Source organism: Spea bombifrons, chromosome 4, assembly GCF_027358695.1.
Source record: "Spea bombifrons isolate aSpeBom1 chromosome 4, aSpeBom1.2.pri, whole genome shotgun sequence".
Lineage (NCBI taxonomy): Eukaryota > Metazoa > Chordata > Amphibia > Anura > Pelobatidae > Spea > Spea bombifrons.
In genome coordinates, this window is record NC_071090.1 from 1,521,935 (window position 1) to 1,545,101 (window position 23,167).

The 23,167-nt window shown below is 50.9% G+C and overlaps 1 protein-coding gene across 5 annotated transcripts; it reads right to left on the reverse strand.

The window, feature by feature from the left end:
- Positions 1-1,029: 1,029 nt before the first annotated feature.
- PACSIN2 (protein kinase C and casein kinase substrate in neurons 2) lies at positions 1,030-21,588 on the reverse strand. 5 transcript variants are annotated; one of them, XM_053463286.1, is made up of 11 exons: positions 21,481-21,588; positions 8,664-8,794; positions 6,233-6,389; positions 5,416-5,651; positions 5,158-5,313; positions 4,215-4,390; positions 3,929-4,049; positions 3,319-3,443; positions 2,491-2,589; positions 1,528-1,724; positions 1,030-1,207 (listed from the first exon to the last, which is right to left on the reverse strand). In XM_053463286.1, exons 2-11 carry the CDS (start codon positions 8,721-8,723, stop codon positions 1,095-1,097), a joined length of 1,440 nt encoding a protein of 479 aa, XP_053319261.1. In that variant the 5' UTR covers positions 8,724-8,794; positions 21,481-21,588; the 3' UTR covers positions 1,030-1,094. The 5 variants fall into 5 exon arrangements, with proteins under 5 accessions (XP_053319261.1, XP_053319262.1, XP_053319260.1 ...); XM_053463287.1 differs by having other exon boundaries at positions 2,491-2,580; positions 3,923-4,049; XM_053463285.1 differs by having other exon boundaries at positions 3,923-4,049.
- Between the last annotated feature and the right edge of the window lie 1,579 nt (positions 21,589-23,167).

The window sequence follows — 23,167 nt, forward strand, 5'->3', positions numbered from 1 at the left end:
GTGGCAACCACAGAGCCCAGCGAATCCAAAGCCCCCCCCCATATCTATACATCTGCAACATATACAATGTATCCACTGCTTTACATGCGCAGCGGAGAGCCGGACCCGGGGACAATTCTTCCAGAATCCAAAACGTATACATTTATTTTTTTCTTGGAATGTCAGACTTCATATGGAATTCTCACGTCAGGTGACCGCTCCGAGCCCCTGTAGAGATCAAGGCGCCCGGGTAATCCAGACAGTCCGTTAACCCTCCGTCTTACAGAACAGGGGAGGGGATTTGGTGCGAGTCTCGTAGAATTAGAGCAATTTTCTTTTTTTAGAATTGAAACCCAGCTGCCTTTCGCTCCGTTGCGAGAGTTTGTAACAAACACATAATTAAATAAAACACTTATCACTTATCACCAGCAGCCGGGCGCTTAGAGAGAGAGAAAAATAAAAATTAGTTTAACACCATAGGAATAAATCTATTACATCATTTATACACATTTTAATATAAAGGCGAGGGCTCCACGGGTCGCCAAGACAACCTCAACTTTAAATAAGACGCAAAAAAAAAATGGTTAAAAACCAAAAAAAAATGTAACGGCGACACTTATAAAAAATATATTTCCCACCTTACTGAAGGTCACTTAACAAATCGTACGGTTTTTACGGGAACTCGGGATCAACGCAAGGCACTGTCCAACCCCAAAAAAACACATTAAAAAGAAAAAACGTTAAAATAATAATAAAAAATGCTAAATAATGCTAGCTTTTCAAATGTGCTGATTTTGCACTAAAATTTCGACACGCCCCTTTATGGAAAAAGAAAAAAAAAAAACATCCACGCGTCGTAAACACGCTATCGGGTTTACAAAGGGTTAAAAACAGACAAAAAAAACAAAAACAAAAAAACCATAGAATAAAATCAATGGTGAAATATAAGAGGTTCTATGATATGTGCGTGACATGTGCGTGATATGTACACATTATTTATCATACATCCCAGTGAATAGATTACACTTTTTCTGTGTTTTTTTTTTTAAATTTTCTTTTTTGTTTTAACTATGCGTGCGCTGTGGGCGGGGCAGGGGGAGGAGCCCAGGCAGGCATCACTGGGCGGGCTCCACGTAGTTGGCGGGGTATAAGCCGACCTGACCCCCGTCCAGGCGGCCCTTGCACCATCCCTGCTCATCCTCGTCTTCGATTTTAGTCAGCTCTTCTCCTGCGAAAAAAAAGGAAAAAAGTCGCCGGTCAGAGCCACGGAGAAGCTCCCCGCGAGGGCCGCTGCCGGACGGAGGCCACGGATTATCACCAAATAAAAAGTACGGGTTTTTTTTCATTTTAACCCATTTATGGTTTGGGATCTCAATAAAGGGAGGTAACTTCCGACCTCCAAGTTGCTCTTTTAACGCCAAGAGGGGCAGTTTTTTTTTGTTTTTTGTTTGCCCCCCCATTGCATAAGGCCCGGCGCGATAAGCCGCACGGGGATACGATGTAAATCCTCTACGTAATAAGCAATTATCGGACGAGGGATCCACTTACCGGCTTTAAAGCTTAACTCATCGTGCTCCTGCCCCTCGTAGTCGTACAGCGCCCTCACACGGACCTCCAGCCCGGCCGGGGGGGCGGCGTCCTCGTCGAAGGGGTTACTGTCCCCGTTGGCATCGGAGGACGTGAAGGGGTTATTGGACTCGTCGTCCGACCACTCCGTGGGGTAACTTTTCTCGTAGCTACTGACGCTGCAACGAAAGCACAAGCTTGGTTACAGAATTACCCCGGGGGGGGGGGGGGTTGGTTCATCCGCAACCCTGAATAACACAAATAGAAGACGGAGCACACGCGGTGCTGAAGGGGTTAAACCATGTTACGGAAGATGCGCCAAACGGGCTGGAGCTGCTCTTTACAGCAGGGAAAGCAGACGGTTAATGAAAACATTCTGTTCATGCAGATCTGTGAGTTGCGCATGCTTCATAGCACAGCAACATTTAATACCAACCGGCAAGGGCATCACAAAACATTGTGTACAGCTTATGTGCCCCTGGGGAGGAAAAAAACAAAAACAAAAAAAAGCCAACATTGCTTAATATGGTTATAAAAGTGCCCAATACGAAGCCGTCGTCATTAAAACAACGTTCTCTCCGAGTCCCGCACCGGTAGCCCGACAGCCAGAGATGCACAAGGTTCGCTCTATACATTGGACACAACGTAAAAAAAGAGGTCACCGAATCCAAAAAAAAAAGGCCCCAGACGCCCCGAAACAGCTTGCGACTGTAACAAATGGTTAACACAAACACACAACGGCGAGTGAGAAATGTGCGGTTAGTGTCCGGTGCCGGAAAAGGGGAGGAAAAAAAACAAAAAGATGCAAAGTGGAGAAAGACACCGGTTAAGTGGGAAAAAAGTAAGTTTTAGCCACAAAATAAACATTTTGATGCGGAGCGCGCCGTCCTGTTACCGACAGCGGGGGAGGAAGAAACAGCGAGAGGGTAACGTTATTTCACCAACTTTTTGGTTTTTATGTCCTCCTTCTCAATGATATCTGCCGGCTCGTCTTCGTCCTCGAAGGGGTTGTTACTGGACTGCAATGACTGCACGCTAAGGTGGCTATTCGGGGGGGAAAAACAAAGAGCAGCGACATCAACCTACCAGACCGGTGCAGAAGAAGGGGGGTATAGAAGAAGAAGAAAAAAAAAAAAAGAAAGAAGTGGTTCCTGGGGTATTAAGGGTTAAAGCCGCCTTCCAAAGCGGGTTGAGGTTGAAGTTTTTAGGGGCAGAGCGGAGGGGCCGAATGGGTCCGATCTGCCGGCGTCTGGGGTAGAGGGGGAGGCGAGGCGGGCGCTAAGGGGGACTGAATGTCATCGGGGCATTAAAATAGTTATTTTTTTTTTTGAATGTGGCAGGTAAGAGCGTCATCTTATATGCTAATATATAGAATAGAATAAATGATTAACTCTTAACACGCCCTGCGGAGGAGGAGATGTATCCCAGCATGCACCCCACCGCCTGATTTAAATTAATATAATATTAATTTTTAAATATTTTAAATATATTTAATTATTTTAATACAAGCAGAGAATAGTGAGCGGCTCGTCCCCGATCTGTTTTCGGCCGTCATGTTATTATATTCTGCACGGTCAGGTCTGAGTAGAGCGTATGTTATTGCCCGCGAAGGCCCGGGACCCCAAAGACCCTGCTGGGTACTACAGGGGCTACAGCTGCTGTTTTAGTTTGGAGGGAGGGGAAAGTAAAAGTCCCACGACATGTAAATTAAAGCAGAGGATAAAGTCCCCGCAATCTGCATACATAATACACACACCTGCGCAGGAGACCTACCTGCTGTGTTTGTTCTGCAGCGACGCCTGCTCGCCCGCCTGGCTGATTCCCGTCAGGGTCACCCCCTCCCCGGGCTTCTTCTTCTCTCTTCTGCTCAGCGTACGATTCAGATCCGCAGACCATTCCTACAAGCAGGGAGACTGTGAGGAAGAGGAAGCCCCCGAGCCGGCCGCAGGCCTTCATCCAATTATTACGGGGAGTTATTAATTCTCCAGGAGGTGGCGCTATCGCCCTACAGTATAAATACACGGGGATTTAACTCCTTCCAGTGACCGACCCAGACGGGTAACGAATATATTACGATGGCCCCTCTGTCCGGCTGGACTAGCTACGGCTAGAATGCCCGCAAAGGCGTTTTCTTAACCCAAAACACTTACAGAAAGCACAAAAACGCTCAATATCTTAGACTACACAACACAAAGCAACCTCGTTGCGTTTATTCCACCAGCATGCGCGGACACATGAACGTAACAGAGAAAAAGTTACCTCGTCCTTTTGCCGGTGAAAGCGAGAGAAACAGAAAGGAAATCGTTAGCGTAACGGAACAGAAGGCAGGAATTAACGGCAAATCAGGATGGCGACGGCGTTTCGACGCGTCACGGACCCTCACCTCAAACTGCGGCCAGTTCATGGACATCCCTGGACCATGATTGTTCTTGAACCATTTTAGATCCTCTGCGGCGTCCGCTGACTTAATGGAATATTCCAGATCGCGGTAGATGGCGGCGTAACTAATAATAAAATAAATAATAATAATAATGTCAGTACCTACAAAGTGCTTTCATATGCGTTCCATATTTCGGGGGGCTTCCTGTAACGCTGGATTTAGATCCTGTAGCCCACGCGGATGTTTCGGGTCTGGCGAGGGGCTTTTCGAAGCGGGAAAGGCCACCTACCTGCTTACGGCAGACAAATCCAGGTGTTTCTCGACCTCCAGCAGCACTTCCCGGAAGAAACGCAGGCGCTTGTCCTCAAACTGCTGGCACTGCTCAAACACCTGCTCCATGTTCTCCATGTACTGCGGAGTGGAGCTGTCCAGATCTTTCAGGGCCTTCTCGTACTTCTCTTTGGTCTGCGACAAGGGAGAGAGAAAGAGAGACGCCATGAGACAGAGCTAGCACTCTAATGAGCTTAGGGAGAAAGCAATGAGGCAATCACCAAACCACTCGACTCAAACGCAGCAAAATTACTCCGTTGTACAGCACTGCGGCATATGGTGGCGCTATATGAGAGCAATAACTCAAGCTTTGCATTTATCCTTCATTATTTATGCATCAGAACGTGGGTCACAAACATTCCAGGATCCCAGGGACGTTCCGGCTCGGTTTCCATTCTGTGTAAGCGGCTGAAACTCTACCCGATGTAAGCGCGCCGACCGCCTGGGAGGTGTCAGGCGTCTGCCGGTGCGCTCGCCCTCCTAACCTGCCGCTACGACCGCTTGTTTTATTCAGAAGGCGTCGCCCTCTGTACTACCTGCTCAAATATTTACACAAATCTGAATTATTTATCCTAAAACAGAGCTGGGGGGGGGGGGCCTGTACGGCACAGGTATCACAGCTTAATGCTTTCAAGACCGACTATGAAGCAGGTCACAGAACTCCCATTACTCCCAGCACCTCACAGAGCCCTGTACAGATAACCAGGGCAAAACGGGGGGATTCATTTAACCCATTGTTTCTGCCCGCTGCATTTAGTTGTAAAACGTTCGGCAGGTGGAACGGCAGCTTTAAAAGGAGAGCGACGAACGCTTCCTCCGGCGGTGTTTGCTCTGCAGGGCGTTCCTTCGTCACACACTGGACCGTCTCCCAGACAAACAGACGCCGGCGACGGGATCTCTACCTTCAGGGTGTCCTGCTTGCTTTTCTCCACCTTGTCCAGCAGTTTCTTGAGCTGCTCGGGGTTCAGGGCCGGGTCCGCTTTGCTGTTGGTCTCCCGAGAGATGGCCAGCTTCTCCTCTTTGCTGGCCACGTGATAGGCCTTTTTACACGCTTCCACCTGCGCGGAGAGGACATGTCACACGTATGCTATTAAAAGGGGCAGTTTAATGTCTTAGACATCCCCTGTTACCCCCCACCGGTTACCGATCGGAGGAATTACCTCTTTCAGCTTTTTGGCCCATGGCTTCTGTGCTTTCCGGAAGCCGTCTTCAGCCTCTTTGGTCTCCTTGAAGCCGCCCATCATCTGCTTGTGAAAAGCCTCCTTCTGCCAGTTCTTGATCTTCTCGAAGTCCTCGTTCATTAACGCGTTTTTCACTTCCAGGTGCAGCTCGCTCACTTTTTCGGCTTCCGTCATCAGGGCGTTCCAGGCCTTCTCCACCGTGCCGTACTGCGGGCCTGGCCGGAGCGCCACAAAAATAAATAAACACAAATAAACAACAACAATAATAATAATAATAATAATAAACGCATTTCAGACTGCGTACACAATCAGCCAACAAGCAGCTACAACCCCTATCATACACAGCCAGCACGGGTCCCGTCACATTCTTAACGAAGAACCCACGCTGACTGTTTTTATTCCTAATATCAGATTAAAAACAGGTTTTCATTTTTACCCCAGTTGTAGTTTTTGCCCCATAATATAAATGTTTTCAGGCAGCTGCATATCAGCCGTTTGTATGATTCTCGCTCTGTTATCTGACCCCCGATCTACTAACCCCCCCAACTCCTTATCATACTGCCTGTGGGGAACAATAGAATGGCTCAGTCTTAATCACCCAGCTGGACTCTGACTAATGAAAGTCTATGGAGTAACGGACTTCATTAGCATCGCCATAAAGCATCAGCTCAGTGTGGTGTTTTAGCCAGGAAAATGACCGAAAATATCACATGACCGACAGCAACGGCGGCTCCAGGTCTGCGGATCAGGGAAGTTGCAGCGCTCCCGCAATAAACTACGTGAAAGTTTCCCTCACCCTTCTCTACCAGCTGCTTCCATCTCTTGGACCACTCTGTGAGCTGCTGCGCGTACACCTTCTCGATCCTCGCCCGCTCGTGAAGACAATTCATTAAGTCGTTACACAGCCGGTGTCCGTCGTCGATCCGCTTCACCGTGCGCTTGTAATTCCCAACCTGAAAAAAAATTAATGCGCGATAAATCATCGCCCCGCCGCAGAGCATTCTTCAGGTTTAGCGGATCGGCCGCGGGTCGCGTAATTCCGCTGCGCTTCGTCCAATTAATGTTATTTATAGAATTATATTATGACATCATTATAAAATCAAACATAATTCACGCTCTGGTTCCCCGGCCCTCCGAGGATTTTTCTTAGGATTGGGATGAGAGACAGCGCCTACACCAACCGTGACGCAGAGCTTACAATTTAAAAAACAGCCCAAGTCTATATAAAATTAAATTAGATTGTAAGCTCACGAGGTGAACCCTCATAACCCACCAATTCTTGCCATTTGGCTAGATTGCAAGCTCCTGTTGCATCTCTTTGTGTTAATGTATATCCGCCGTGTATTTCTTAAGCACCCCATATTTAATTTGTGTACAGCGCTGCGGAATATGTCGGCGCTTTAGGAAATAATAACGGCGAGAACGAACCGGACGGGGAGCAGGTCTCCGGTGTCTGAGAGCGTAGCAGGGCGCGACCCAAGGTTGTGGCATTGAAAGGGTTAAAAAGTGTCACCGTTAACCAAGAAGTGGTCCCACCAAGACCAATAATCCCACTTTACACCGTGGCGTGTCTCTACCCATTAACGACCTATGCTCAGCTTTAACCCATCGCCGACTATTGCCCGCCGGGTTCTAAGAAAGCCCCCCCGATAGGGCAAATATAGTAAGAGCCCCAAGAAAATGACAAGTCACGTTCCGGGCCGTCTCCTCGGTGACCCAGTAAGATTTATACTGGGAAGCTGGGCTCCGGTTGGGGAAGGTGCAGGGAGTTCCGCAAAACACGGACCGAAATAAATCATTTGAGTTTCTGCCAAAACGAGAAGAAATCAGGTCTGACGAGTCCAGGCTTCTTCCGTGAGCGATCCCAGCGCGGAGAACACGCCAAAAACACGCCACAAAGCCCACGGCCCCCCCGAGGCAAGCCGTGCGGGGAACAGTCTGCTTAAGAAAATACAGGCGGTCAATGAAGTCTTTAAGACCGTCAGCCGGGGAGGAAAAACAACAATCTGTTAACAGAGAGGGACCTTCACAGGAGGAATTCGCATGGGGGGGGGGTATTTATATTACTGCAGCGTACGGGCGATAAGAGTCACTCGCGTGTTTTAGCCGAGGTTCACCAGCGGGGCCCGCATGAAAATTAAACCAACGGGACCGGTCTTCAACGCCAAACCCCACAACACTCAGCCAACAGCAGGGCATAGAAACAGAATGCGACAGCAGATAAGAACCATTGGGTCCATCTAGTCAGGCTGCTTTTTTTTTGTGTGTGTTTTTTTGGGGGGGCTTTAAATACTCCCACTTCTGCTGGGAGGCTGTTCCACTTATCTACCACCCTCTCAGTAAAGTAAAGGTGCGTGCCGCTATGGGAGGGCTAGGGTGCCCCGCGGCCCCCCGTCACATCACATACAGAAGGTTTCCTTTGTTGCGCATTAACGCGGATTCACAGTTTATATAATCGCCCCGCTTCGCACATCCGTGTTTTGGGGAGGTTTTCGCTGTTATTGCCGTTTTGGGTGCGATTTCTTCCATAAAAACAGGCGGAATGGCTTTTTTCCAGCTTAGTACAAAATTCCAAAGGGGGCTTCCTTTCCTGCGATAAGAAGTTCCTGTCCACGGGGAGCCCGCTTCTTGGCCGGTTTCCCCGAATGAATCACTGCGATGCTTTCCTGCAGAACGTCATCGCTTTCCTGCAGAACAATGCGACCGGTGGGGGGGGGGGGGGACAGGCGCAGGACTCCGCAATTCCTGAGCAGATCTGCCACAGAACCCCCAATAGAAGGAAGGACAGGGGGACAACTACTACAGGGAACCAAGCCATAATTCGCTTCACCTTCCAATCAAACGGACCCATTAGGCTCTTCCTGATGTCACAAGTCTAACGAACGAACCTGATTGGCCAGGAGAATTGTGTTCCCCTGCAGAATCGTGCGGACAACGCGAAAGGCGAAGGGAGCCAAACACGATGCGGAGTTACTTGGCGTAATCTCATACCCGGTACAAAAGCCAATTCTCAACTTTGTATCATAAAAAAAACTTTATATTTTTTAAAAAGGACTCTGGTCGGCTCTGCCATAAAGCAATGCACGCGGTGCCATTTGGGAGAAGGGGGCGGGAGCAAATGTCACATGATCTCCTGCAGACTCCAGGTCAGCAGACACACCGGTTCCATGTCACAGAATTACGGATTAGAGAGGATAAAAGTCAGTGGGATAACGCGGATTCCTTACCTCCCAGAAGCTGTCGCTGGATACTTCCAGCCCCACGGACTCGTCGTAGGTCCCCGACATGGTGCGTGTTGGTAAAACGTATTAATACGCGCCGTCTGTCCGTCCGTCCGTCCGCTGAAGATCGTTAGAACCTGAAAAACAATAAAATAAAAAAAACGTTAAATCTCAACTACACGACAAACGCTCCGGAAATAAAGACTTCAACCCTTCTGCGTTTGCAGCAAAACGTTACATCGCGTCCGGCTTTACAAACAACGTAACCAGAAGTCACCGCGTATGAACGGGTCTCGTTAACCCATCGCTGTTACACACACGCGGAAGTTGGTCACCATTCCTTTAGGATCAGACACGTGACATCATACAAGCTGGCAGATCGGCCCCATCCGGCCCCCGTCTAGTCGCCCGTTTCTCCTGCTGTAAAGACTCAAACCTTAATCAGTCGTTGGTCTCGTCTTAGATTCAGGAGCCGTATGTCTATCCCATGCATGTTTAATCCCCTTACTGTATTACCCTCTACCACTTCTGCTGGGAGGCTGTTCCATATGCTGCTAGCTGCCAAAAAATTTTAAGAAGAAGGAAAAATAAATAAAAAAAGGCCTTGCCCAACATGCGCTCAGATCTATTAAAAGCTTGCAAGAAACCCTCGAGATCCCCGTGGATTCCGTCATCGCCTGCGTTTGGAAGCAATCGCTCCCCTAATGAAATCCTATTGACTTTATGTGAGAGCAGAGGTGGTTTTAGCCGCCCGACCCGGGCGTGAGGTCATTTAACTCCGTCCGCTCCGCAGATCACAGAAACCAGAGACAATCTGACGAGCGCTAAAATGGGAAAATATATAACCCCCCCCCCCATACAAATAGGTTTCTGACACACGTCGGGTTTATAATCTATAATAAAGATAAAGTCACATCGCAGGCCAGGATATAAATTAACCCCCCCCCCCGGCGAAGAGACCGAGAGACTCCGTAACCCGTAGCGATTGCGCTCCGCAGCACAGAGTTCCAACGCGTTTTACGGCAGAGTCCCAGCTCTGCTGTGCGGCGGAGGCTTGTTTATTTTTATGATTTTCATTCCTTGCTGTGTGCGATCCGCCCCAGGACATCATTATGTAGTCATGGCAACGGCGGAGGGCAGGAGACTTAAAAATAACCCAGATTCTGAAATGTCAACTGCGAGCGGCACCGAGTCACCCGATCAGCAGAGGGGGAGGGGGGGGGTTAAAATTATGAAATTGGGTATTTCACAGAAAAACAAGCAGTTTGTAGATAAATGAGGTTTTGGGTCCGGCATCGAGCGTCCGTACCGAGCCCGCGATTATTTGGCTCGCGACGTTCATCGACTGTGTGAATAAAACGCGCCGGTCATCGCGCCTCAATAAACAGGCGATCTCTGCGTATAAAAGGCTCTCCTTTTCTATTATATGCGGAATTAGACTCGGAAAAGTCGCCCCCCCCGGCGCGTTTCAAACCCGACTGCCAGAGGAATCTGCTTCTCATTAAACCCACAAGCGGGATTTCTGTATGCGGGGTAACCGGGAGCAGGACGGGAAAACCCCAAATACTGAAAAATATGACCTAAAACTGGATCCTTCTCTAATAAAAAAAAAGTACACCAACCCCCCCCCCCAAGTTCTACATATAAAGGATCAGGCCTGATCACCAAACACTGAACTTGGCCAATCACAACGCTTCTTATTTGGGTAAAGGATAAGATCGGGGGGGGGGGGGCTCATACAGAAAAAATCCTATTATGGTGAGATTCTAATTCTAGATAAACCGCCAAGAACATCCAGATCAGTGATTACCCGGACCGTACGCACAGAGTCCGCGGGAATCAAACATTTTGTACGACCCACGATCCAGAAATCTTACACAATGTATGAACAGAGAGGAGGAGGAAGTTACTCGTTGGGGTGAAACGCGCCGGACAGAGCGGTGGCGCTGCTGGTTGGGAGCAGGTGGGCTCAACCTTACTGAACAAAAAGGGGGTGCTAGAGAACAGCTAGCGGTGGGTGACGGGCCGGCCACGCGGAGACCCCGACCTCCAGAAGACCGAAGAGGTCCGTATCGTGTAACGTCGTTCCGACTCCACGCCGCCGACGTCCGGAAAGCTAAATCCTCGTGTAATTCGAGCCCGACGCGGATCTCAACGATTTCTTATTGATTGGGACAAATATTCCGGAAAACGCAACCACGAAAGCGAATCCATCCGGACTGAAGCTGCTGCGACCCGGCCCAGATCCACGCAGGGGTGAGGGACGTGGGGAGGAATAAGGATCATTTACCGCCGTCTCAGCTCCCTCGCGGCCACCGACGCCTGGAAGAGGAAACATCAGAAGCGCGTCCGACCCGCGGGGGAACCAGAAACAGCCTCTAAACATCGAAAAACATCGCTTTCTGCCCCAAAACACAAATAGAGGAGTCACACGGCCCCCCACACGGACCCCACAGCTAGAGAGCCAAACATGGAAAGATCCTGTCCAATACCCCACATTTATTTGCCCCCCAAATTCTTGGATTTATTAATGGGAATTGGTGCAGATTCTATGGAAAATCAGCCCATTTTTCTCATACCGAAGTGAAGATTGCGAAACGTCTCGGCTGGTAGGCCGCTGCCGCCGCACCCAATAATCACCCCGCTGTTGGGTAAACACGATACGGGTGCCCAGAGAACAAGCAAAATGTCAAACTGCAATAAAGTTAGCGATGTTTGAAGCGCCCGGCCGGTAGTGACAAAAAGCGGCACAAAGTGCGGGTCGGTCTGACGTCTAACCTCAGAGCGTTAACTAACGGTCCGACCCTGTCAATCAAACGACCAGAATGTCACCGACGTTAAAACATTGCCGCCGTCGCCTGTACGTTAGGATTCTAACCCTTCGCGTTCTGCTTCCCCGTGCGTCAGAATACGAGGGGTTACTGAGCCGCCCCGGACGGCGAGGATCGTTCCCATCACACTGGGGGGTAACAAAGAGATATTAACGGGGGCATTGAAACAATCGGTGTTTGCGGATGGCGTCTCCGGCAGAACAATGGCGGCTCTGTCAGCGCTTAATCTCCCAAAACAACGGCGATCCGCGGCCGAGATATCAAAACATGCGCCGAGTACCTCCCTCCCCCCACAGTGTTTTGGGGTAAATGTTCTAAAGCTGTGTTTTTTTATTACTTTCAGGTCTGTGTACCTGGATCACCTTGGGAAGCTGGGGGTTAAACAGATAAGAGGGGTCACCGTCCCAGAAAGCGTTCGGAACGGCCGGGTCGACAGCCCGCAGGTCAAACTCCACGCGCGGAATGCGTTGGTCTCCGATTCTCACCATTTCGCCGCAGACTTTTAGATTGTAAGCTCTTGGGAGTCTGACTTTGGCTCAGCAAAGCTACAGGCAAGGATGCGCATGTACAGAAAGCACTGCCATTGATGTCAACGGAGACATTTCCTGCCACCGCAGAACTCAGCAGCGGACCCCATAACTGTATTCAGCGACTACGCCAGCGGATAGAGACCCGGAACAACACAAACCCGCGGCCCCCCTCCACGCACAGCCGCTCGCGCACCCCCCCCCCACGCACAGCCGCTCGCGCACTAAACCCCCCCCCCTCCGCGCACAGCCGCTCGCGTTAACATCGGGTCAGGACACGCCGCTTCGGGAAACCGCACTAAAAAAGTGAATTTACTGGCGTTTAATCCCAATCCGGTTACACGGCCGCCGCAGACGCTGTAATTATTTAAATCCTCTTCCCAGACAAACGGATTCTGGATCTTCGTAGAGAATGGCAGGAGAGAAGCCGACTTGGATTTCATTGTCTCTGCACAGATCAGGATTCACAGATCACTCCCATCACTCCTACTACTCCCATCACTCCTACTACTCCCATCACTCCTACTACTCTCATCACTCCTACTACTCCCATCACTCCTACTACTCTCATCACTCCTACTACTCCCATCACTCCTACTACTCCCATCACTGCAGCATTTCAAGCCCTTACAATGTTTTTGCTACATAAATCAACCGATACCTTTTTAATAGGCCGATATAAGAATGGAGTAAGAAGCCAGCTGTTTGTGCTGTATATACGTGAAGAGTATACAGCAGTAATCAATTTAAGGAAAATTCCATGTTTTTTGACCACCGGAGCCCTTCACGTGGCCAGCTTTGCACGTCGGAGGTCTGTAAGGTCTGGCCGCGCATGTCGCGATGCGTGAAAAGCCGCATCCAAACCCCAAATACAGACATCGGGGAGGCAGATCGTTACTGCACAGGAACCCGGGAAGGGGTTAAAAACCGCGAGCAGAACGCAGGGAATTATTAACAGACAGTTCATGGGGGCAAGAATTACCGCTGAACCGGCAAAGGGTTAAATATCGAACAGCCAATAAAGTGACGATAATAAATCACGGTTTCTTCAACCCCAAACCATCCTATAGTATGTTTATATACACACACACACATATACATACATATACACACACACATACATATACATACATATACACACACATATATATATACATACATATACACATACACACACACACACACACACATATATAAAATATTCAGCTACCGAGGACGTTGTCGCTGGGTTCCCACCCGCCGAGGTCCCTGCCGGCCCCCCGTAACCCGGCTCCTCCGACAAACTCACGACCCGAGCCGTCCCGATATTTTGGAAACAAAGTTATCGCTAAAGATAGAAAACGCGACGCCTCACGAGGCTCTCTGGAGATGCCGGCGGAAGTAACACAAAAAGGGTATTATCTGAGACGCTTTAAAAGGATTGAAAGCCCAGAATTTATCATCAACTGTAACATAAGCCCGTTTTGGCTACGATTCATTTATTTTGTCCATTTTTACGAGTTATACAATGAAGCCAAAGCACCCGCAGGTATCCATGCGCCAACACCGCTTCCAACACTCCGCATGCTCACACAGATGGTTCCAGAACAGGGATTCTGGGTCACATTTGTGTTCCGTACACATGCAGTCACCGTCACGGGATCGGACACACGTGTACCAGGCGTGTCCCTTAAGGATATTTATAGGCTCCTTTCTTGATACAGATGATAAATGTCCCATCAATTAAAAAAAAACAATTTATATCTAATCCAAGGGCAGGCAGCCTGGCAAAGAAACATAGAACCCGCCGGCAGATCGGCCCCCATTCGGCCCCCGTCTAGTCACCCATTTCTCCTGCTGTAACGACTCAAACCTTAATCAGTCGTTGGTCTCGTCTTAGATTCAGGAGCCGTATGTCTATCCCATGCATGTTTAATACCCTCACTGTATTACCCTCTACCACCTCTGCTGGGAGGCTGTACCATTTATCTACCGCCCTCTCAGAAACAGTTATGTTGTAATCTTTCTCTTACAAATACCCCAGATGCCGGTTTGGTTAAACCAGCCGCGTTCGACCTGCAGATAAACACGCCGGCTCTGATCAGCGCGAGATGGAAGCGTTTCCAGACGTTTAAGCAATAATTCCCCCCACGAGCGACGGTAACGCAGCGAAGCGGCCCACGCACCGAGCCATCTGCACACTGGTTTACGTTAATAAACACCCAGTGCGTATATAATTATATTTATACAAAGAATTAACACCTCCCCCACCCGCCAGATGGAGCCTACAATGGGGGGGCTAAGAAACACACTACAAACCGGGACTAAAAGCTGATTATTTATATTTCCGGGACGGTAAATATTAATAGGATTACATTGTATCTGCAGACAGACAGACGGACGGACGGACGGACGGACACAGTGTAACAAAACCAGAGCAAACACTCCACATCCCAGTATCCCGGCTCACCAACCCCGGACGGGGGCACAATCACATTTTATGGACAAAAAAGAAAAATGAACGTAAAAAGATGCAGCCCACGGACCCCCCCCCCCCCCGGTTACCGGCAATAACGCGGGGATTCATCCGGTTACAGAATGACCCGGCGGGCCGCGAGAGGAACGGGATATAAACGCATTTTAAGAGCGCGATAAGCAGGGTGCGCCTTTTAAACAATAACCTGCGGCCCCCCGGGGGTAAACGCGGACGGGCAGGTTTAACATTTTTAGGATATACCGGAACATTCTCCCCGTCTGAAGCATTGGATGAAGAATTAAGAAGATTAACCCCCAGCCCCCGACCCCCCCCCCTCCGTCGGTCTCGTCAGGCAGGGCAGGAGGGCCGTTATTTGGGGCGTCTGGATTACGATGGAAGGGAAATGAGGGGGAAATCATCAGAAGCACGAACCGGACCGCGAACGCAGCTTTACGGAGGCTCAGAGCATCGAAGACAACAGAATTAAAAGAGAGTCCGGCGACGTGAGCGGCTCTGGGACCCGACGGCAGCACTCCCAGCACTCCCAGCACCCCGCCAAGGCCAGCACTCCCAGTACTCCCAGCACCCCGCCAAGGCCAGCACTCCCAGCCGCCTGCGGCTGCAGGTACCTGCGCTCCGTCACAGCTGCTGCCACCTTCCCATCGCAGAGCGTTTCATCATATCCTGCGAGCAGCTCGGGATAAGGTCATTCCTGCGCCCTGCCCCCGCTCTCCCTGCGTGTTCGCACATTGCAGCAGATCGCTGGGACGGCCCTCCTGCCGACAGGTACAGAGACACGCCAACGCACCCTGCTCTGCCTCCCAGCCGCCGCTGCTTATACCCCGCACTCACAACATCACCGATCCCCGCGCATACACGGAGAGGGGTAACCTGCAACTGCCCACTCACTATGGATTTTGTTACCAATAACCAAGCCATAGCAGAGAGGGTGGTAGATAAGTGGAACAGCCACCCAGTAGAAGTGATAGAGGGTAATACAGTGAGGGGATTAAACATGCGCGGGATAGACATACGGCTCCTGAATCTAAGACGAGACCAACGACTGATTAAGGTTTGAGTCTTTACAGCAGATGTAGAAACACCGCAACAAAGAGACGCATTATTGCTGGACCCCGCACCGTCAGGGTGTCGCACTACGGGGGGCCTCGGGGACCCCCACATCCCAATACCCTGCTGTTTAAAACCCCTTAATGACAACGCATTGTGAGCTGGTACATGTAGGGGCTTTGTCGTGAAGGGGTTAAAGATTGAAGCCATGAAGGGAAGTGGTACCCGCGAGGCGCTCCTGGATCCCTCTTCCTTCGCCCGCGTCGGGGACGATGTGAAGGTTTCTTTGCCGTCACCCGGCGAGTCACATGACTTCGGACTATAAATACGGCAGCACAGAGGGGACTTTGTTCTGCATTCGCAAAATGAGGAAGAGAACGAGGCAGCAAAACGGGGTTATTTCCCCAAAAAAACAGAAAAAAAATATATAATATATATATATACACACTTTTAAGGTTAAAATTTCAGAATTAACCCTTCAAACGTATAGAAGACATCCCGGCATCTCAAACCAATAGATATGATGAATATTTCTTATGTATGAAGCAGATACGGCTCTGCCGCGGAGGCCAAAACGCTCTGATTTGTAACAAAATATTTATAAAATAAAGTGAAACGCGTGGGGACGTCAGCAGAGCGGCTCTGGATGGAAACATTGTTGCCAGAGGCAGCCCCGCGTCCTGTTTACGGCGCGGAGACGGGCGGCCGGGGGTCTGGCGCGCGGGTATTTGGGATTCTCGCGCTAGGAGGGGGTCGTTTAGACAAAAAACTGTTTGGGAAGGAGCTGCTTTGGTGACCAGAAAGGCTCTGGATAACATCAGTGAGCAAAACGATTCATAGTAACACCCGGGGTATTCGTGTTAAAGGCGCACACACTGGGACTGCCGCTTTACATTATTAATACCATCTCCGATCATTCATCAGCAGCAGCAATCATTCATCATCATCATTCATTCATTCATTGTTACCTTTTCCTGGGATACAAAGTGACAAACGTGTTCCGGAGTCGCACACAACGCCTGCCCCTGGGGCAAATAATATTCATTCTTTTACTCATTCAAGTCTTAGGTCAAAACTGGCACATGTTATTGGTCCAAGGCAGACAAAATATTTAAGGGGGAGGGGTTAGTGATAGCACAACACCAGTCCTCAAGGGCCACAAACAGACCCGGCAAACTGCCCATCACATGCACGTTAAGCACGCGGTAGCTGCAAAGTCCCGTAAATTTCCACATGGGCTCCGTTGTAAATGGGGGGGGGATTCTACAGAAGCTGCAGCTTCTCCTAAATTTAAAGAACGTGTATAATAGTAGAGGATTTGATAACTCAGCACACGGGGAGGGGGCAGATTTATATACGTTGGTTCAGTTTGTATGTTTGTTTTCTGCGCTGTGTCCCTTTAAGCCGGAACGTTCCATGAGATGATTTATTGCTGATAATCCGCAGCAATGAAAGGGAGGTGACCCTGAGGGTTGTTAGTTCAGAGCACAAGATAAGAACGGCTCAGAGAGGCATTTAACACTTTAAGCGCATGGGCACGGCCGCCGCGCATGCACATCAGAGCCTGTGCCAAGTGCATGGGCACGGCCGCCGCGCACGCACATCAGAGCCTGTGCCAAGTCCATGGGCACGGCGGCCGCGCATGGTCATGCTTGACAGCCCCCGTTAGGATCCGGCTATGGATTATAGGGGTTGGCATCCAAGATATTTTTTCTTTTTTTGCGTTGCGTGTGTGAAAGCACCGGCGGAAGCTCCTGGTTAGGATATCGTTACCGCTTCCCTCTTACCTTAACCACAGAAAGAAGCGAGGCCTCAACCTGCCCCCGCTCGCCTGGCGTGAATACGCGACACAGCCCCACGCGTTCCACTGCGACAAGTCCATCAGACTCTTATAACCCTCAACCAAGGGGGTCGTGGAAGGATACTGTAGCTGATGCCGTTACCCCCTGGGGTATCTGAGACATCCAGCAGGTACTGACAGCCGTCCCAGAGCGCCCCACCGCCGTCAGAGAGGAGTCCCGCCACCGCCAGCGATCCCCCCCCAACACCAAAGGCTCCGGGTGCGATGTTATACGTTACGCGGCCCCAGCGGACGGGAAGGCGATGCCCGCGCTGGTTTTACTAATTACCACTGCAACAACGTACTGCCGGCCTCTGCAAAAACACGAACCGCTGACAGCACATTCAGCAAAGCAGATTAAAGCGTGCCGTAAATAACCCCGGCTTAACCCAACGGCACGAGACCAGGGGGGGGGGGAACCAGAGGGGCCGACCAGGTGCCCCCCCCACATGTGCATTTGGGAGTGGGAACTTTGCCCCTTTCGCCTGACCCCGGGGTCACCTTACAACTGGTAATTAATTGACAGATCGCTGCCAATTCCTGGGGGGGCGGTAAAGGGACCTTTATCTGTGTGCGGAGGGAGGGGGGTTAAAAATAATTTTACCCCAGTGCTCCAGATCCAAGATAAAAGATCAGGAACACAAATCAGAGAATTCATTCTAACCGAACCAAAAGCGGCTCATATTTCAACGATCTAGAACCCCAGCGAAGGTTCCGCAGATCAGATAAAGTGTTCTAGAGCGGGCAGCATACCCAGTGTGTACCGGGCACAATTTCCAACATCCTGGGCGATCAATCCATGAAATCTGTAATTACCGGGGGCTGCAGCAAACGATGAGAAAAGGGACACTTTGGGCACTCCATGATCCACAACATATAACCTTGCCAAGCACAGCGTAGGTAAGAGTACAGAGCAGTTTATCGGGTGTATATAAATAATAATTAGCAGACATTAATCAAGTCGGAGCTCGTGACCTTGTACTGGATCCTTTCTCCTCTGGAGCAGCTGGAGAATTGGCCCTCGCGGGGTGAAAGCAGAGGGTATAGAACGCCCTAAACTGAACCTGCGCCACCTAGAAACCAGACGGGCCGAGCAGAATAATACCGGCAGATCCCGGGCCGGCGCGGAGCACGCAATCAACCGATCCAGAACATCAGCAGAGCAAACGCGGCCCGGAGCCACCGCGGGTTCCTGGGATTCCAACAACTCTCTGGGAAGCAAACGATCCATCAGTAAGGGGGCCGCCGGCCAAAAGCAACCACATCACAGAGCCGGCCCGGCGGGGGGCTCGGCAGCAACATTTAAAGCCAAGAACTCGCAGATTTAGCTCCTTATTAAATTTACCTTCAGAAACGGCCGGTACCTCGCATAATTATTCCAACCCCAAGACATATCATAGAAAGTTAGAAACCCAGAACCCGCCGGCAGATCGGCCCCCTCCGGCCCCCGTCTAGTCGCCCGTTTCTCCTGCTGTAACGACTCAAACCTTAATCAGTCGCTGGTCTCGTCTTAGATTCAGGAGCCGTATGTCTATCCCATGCATGTTTAATACCCCTCACTGTATTACCCTCTACCACCTCTGCTGGGAGGCTGTTCCACTTATCCACCACCCTCTCAGTAAAGAAAAACTCCCTTCCCTCCACTAGAAAATTCTTCACTACGCTTGGAACGGGGGTCTGCGCTAAACTGCATGAAACTAGGATTTTTTTATGGTTATCCCCCAATGCTTTATGTTGGTTTTGCTACAAGAACGCCAACTGATCATGTGACCCTTAATAATAAATAATTGCTGCTTTGTATACATAACATCTCCATGGAGAACGGGGTTTATTACGTCATAGCAGATAAGATTAGAGACGTTTAAGTCGGTCAGTACTGCTTCAGTTCCACTGCGTCATAAAAAGGGTCCCTTTAAATATGACGCGTTCATCTGCAGCAAGGGGATCATATATATACATACATATCACACACATATACAATAAATATAAACATATATCATACACACACATATACAATAAATATAAACATATATCACACACACAAGGCCATCACAACAACGACATCTGTTTAACCAGCATAAACCCCTCGCTTGCCGCTTCTATAAACACCGGACCATAAAATACATTCATTTACACAAATAAAGGGGGCTTGTGTATCACACGCTTACTTAACCCTTGAGTCGAGTCAGTGTGATGTCTGGCACGCAAAGGGTTCTAGAACACGGCGGTACAGTAAACGTATCATCATTATCATCTGATTTATATAGGGCCGACAATTCCCGCAGCACTTCTTACAGTCCCTACGATTAAAGGGTCTGACAGAACCAGAACTGACGGACTAAGACGACGCGAAAGGGGGCTCGACTCGCAGGCTTACAATCTAGAGTCAATGGGTAAAGGCACGAGAAAAAGCCTTGGGGCACTAGGTCATGTTCGGAAATGCGAGTGGGGGTATAAAAGGCAGGGGGGGGCCCCAGGTGAACAGCGTGGAGCGGGGATCTCCGATACCAAGAACGCTCCGTATCACATACCAAGGCGATGGCGTCACGCGGCGGGGAGGGCGTGAGGACGAGCAGCTCCTTCCTATCGGTTGCTAATCAACAGCGATCATAATTAACTCCGTTACTGGGAGGAGGGGAATTGGCTGCCAAGTCCTACGGTCACCCGGCCCCTCTCATCACTGCGGGGGCTTTAACGATCCCTCCCGTAATCAATGAGCAGTCCAAGCGCGTCAATCAGCCTCGAAGAGCAAAAAACAACAGCACCAACATCTGCAGACAAAAGGTGACTTCAGCAGTAGTACAGGCATGGAACGCCTTCCAGCGGTAGAGGATGCTGGAATGTCTGAATGAATGGGATGTTTGTGTTCCAGGAACCGGACCGACACAAACACCGTGTATATATAGGAGATATATCTCAGCTTAACACTTTGAACGCCATGACTGAAGTCACCAATAGCTTTCTGGCACTCAAAGGGTTGTTATGGGAGCTTGTGGCAGTTCACGAAGCGGCTGCGCAGGATGGGGCAATAAACGCGGCCATCGGTTTACAGCAAAAATCATGATACAGATGACATCAGAGGGGGTCTCCAGGATATTTAAACCAATCAGGTTAATGTATTGCGACAGGACAGGGTTAACTCACAAGCGAGAGGTCAAAAAGGCGCACGTTCTAATGAGCCACTTTTACCCCTGAAGACTTTGCCGTGAGTACATGCAGGGGGAAGAAACGAGGTCGGGGTGACGGCGCTGGGCACAGGGGTGACGGCGCTGGGCACAGGGGTGACGGCGCTGGGCACAGGGGTGACGGCGCTGGGCACAGGGGTGACGGCGCTGGGCACAGGGGTGACGGCGCTGGGCACAGGGGTGACGGCGCTGGGCACAGGCCCAAATATGGATCCAGGTGGGCCTACAATGGGTAATTTGGGCTGGAATGGTAGCAGAGATACCACCACAGTGTGACAGGGGGTATAAGGGGGCACAGGCTGGCAGGCCTGCTCTGGGGGAGGGGGTATTGAGGGACACAGGCTGGCAGCCCCTGCTCTGAGGGAAGGGGTATTGAGGGGCACAGGCTGGCAGCCCTTGCTCTGAGGGAAGGGGTATAGTGGGGCACAGGCTGGCAGGCCTGTTCTAGGGGAGGGGGTATAGTGGGGCACAAGCTGGAAGCCCCTGCTCTGGGGGAGGGGGCATAGTGGGGCACAGGCTGGAAGCTCCTGCTCTGGGGAGGGGGTATAGTGGGGCACAGGCTGGAAGCTCCTGCTCTGGGGAAGGGGTATAGTGGGGCACAGGCTGGAAGCCCCTGCTCTGGGGGAGGGGGCATAGTGGGGCACAGGCTGGAAGCCCCTGCTCTGGGGAGGGGGCATAGTGGGGCACAGGCTGGAAGCTCCTGCTCTGGGGGAGGGGGCATAGTGGGGCACAGGCTGGAAGCTCCTGCTCTGGGGGAGGGGGTATAGTGGGGCACAGGCTGGAAGCCCCTGCTCTGAGGGAAGGGGTATAGTGGGGCACAGGCTGAAAGCCCCTGCTCTGGGGGAGGGGGTATAGTGGGGCACAATACACAAGAAGGCGGTCAGTCACCCTCTCTTCCTACCCCATCTCCCGCTCACCTGCGCAGCTGCTGGCTCCGGCTCCCGGCTCCGCCGCTCGGTGCCCTCTGTCCTGTCAGGCGGGAGCTGCTCAGCACTTGCCTGGACGCGCCTCCACCACACCCAGATACCACGACTCCCGCGGTGTGATTGGCTCCCGGCGGCACTCGCCTCCTCTGTCACAGATAGAGGCGGGACCAAAACTGAGCTCTTTTCCGCAGCGCTGGCGACCACAGTGAGGCTTGGAACGCTCACGTGACGGGCTTGACATTGAAGCTGCTAAGGCTGCGTTACCCCATTCATTTCATGCAGCAGAACTGCCGAGGCCTGTGGGGTGTGTGCCAGTTACCCCATCCAGTGGCAATAAGGACAATTATTACTACAAATAAACAGACTATTAAAAATCATAAGACCCTTCACTGGCATAAATGATTCTTGAAGACCCTCTCAGCACGCAATGGGTTAAATCTCAGCCCCTTATTTTTTTTATTGCGTCCCAACATGCTCATTGGGCCCCAGCATGCAGGGCGCCCCTGGGTTAATTGCTAAACCGCAACAGATAAATGCGGTGGTGGGTGTGGGTACCTAAGCATGCGCAGACCCCCAGCTCTCCTGTTAGGGGGCACCCAATGGTTCAGTAATCAGACCGCCCAGCAGCCCCACACCTGGGACACCCGTCTGGTGCCGTCACGTGACGTGTCCCTCCAGCCACGTCCGCTGAGCCGGACACCCGGCAGCTAACAGAGCCGCCTTGGAAAATTCATAACTGTTGGCAGCAACGTCTCTATGGTAACACAGCGGCCCCTAAAAACAACCAAAACTACCACTTTAATACAAAAAAAGGGTTCAGTCCCATTAGTCGATAACTGCGGATCTCTCCCCGGCGCTGGAGATTTGCCCCTGGATGAATAGGGCATCCCGACGGCACAGGAGAGGCCGACGCCGGCTACCGAATACCTCCAGTCCGGTGTTTGCACCGCCCGCGCATGTTCCTAACGTCATCAGACCGGTTATTATTCTGGACACGAGTTTCCGGCTCTTTCTCGCTCTGATTTTTCCCTGTTTTATTTGGCTTCACGTTTCTGTTTGTCGGGTCTCCTGTTATCTGTTTTCGGGGTTAAACGTCCCCGTTTTCCGGCCATCTGCTCCTTTCAGCCGCTCTCTTCGTGGTCTCCTCTCTCTTGGCTCCCGGACCAGCTGCCAGCGTGCGGAATAACACGTATCGTGAAACATTCCGCAGCCCGTGGCAGACCGGAGACAGCTACCCCGCAGCCAGTTACCCCGCAGCCAGTTACCCCGCAGCCAGTTACCCCGTAACGCGCTGCCTGATGCTACGGAAACTGCCCCGGTCCGTGACACGTCTCAACGAGCTCAGCGAGCGCCACCCGTGATGTTTTAGATCTTCTACGAAACTTTCTGTACCCGGCGGCAGTTCTCTTCCGATTATATCTCGGTATTAGAACACGGCAAATAAACCTTTCATAATAGAAACCCAGAACCCGCCGGCAGACCGGCCCCATCCGGCCCCCGTCTAGTCGCCCGTTTCTCCTGCTGTAAAGACTCAAACCTTAATCAGTCGTTGGTCTCGTCTTAGATTCAGGAGCCGTATGTCTATCCCATGCATGTTTAATCCCCTCACTGTATTACCCTCTACCACCTCTGCTGGGAGGCTGTTCCACTTACCTACCACCCTCAATAAAACACAAAA

Coding starts and splice junctions, on each gene's coding strand:
- PACSIN2 (XM_053463285.1), bottom strand. CDS start 8,723: ATGTCGGGGACCTACGACGAGTCCGTGGGGCTGGAAGTATCCAGCGAC. Junction 4,391..5,157: donor GCAAGCAGGACACCCTGAAG/GTAGAGATCCCG, acceptor CCCTTGTCGCAG/ACCAAAGAGAAGTACGAGAA. Junction 4,050..4,214: donor GATTTGTCTGCCGTAAGCAG/GTAGGTGGCCTT, acceptor TTTTATTATTAG/TTACGCCGCCATCTACCGCG.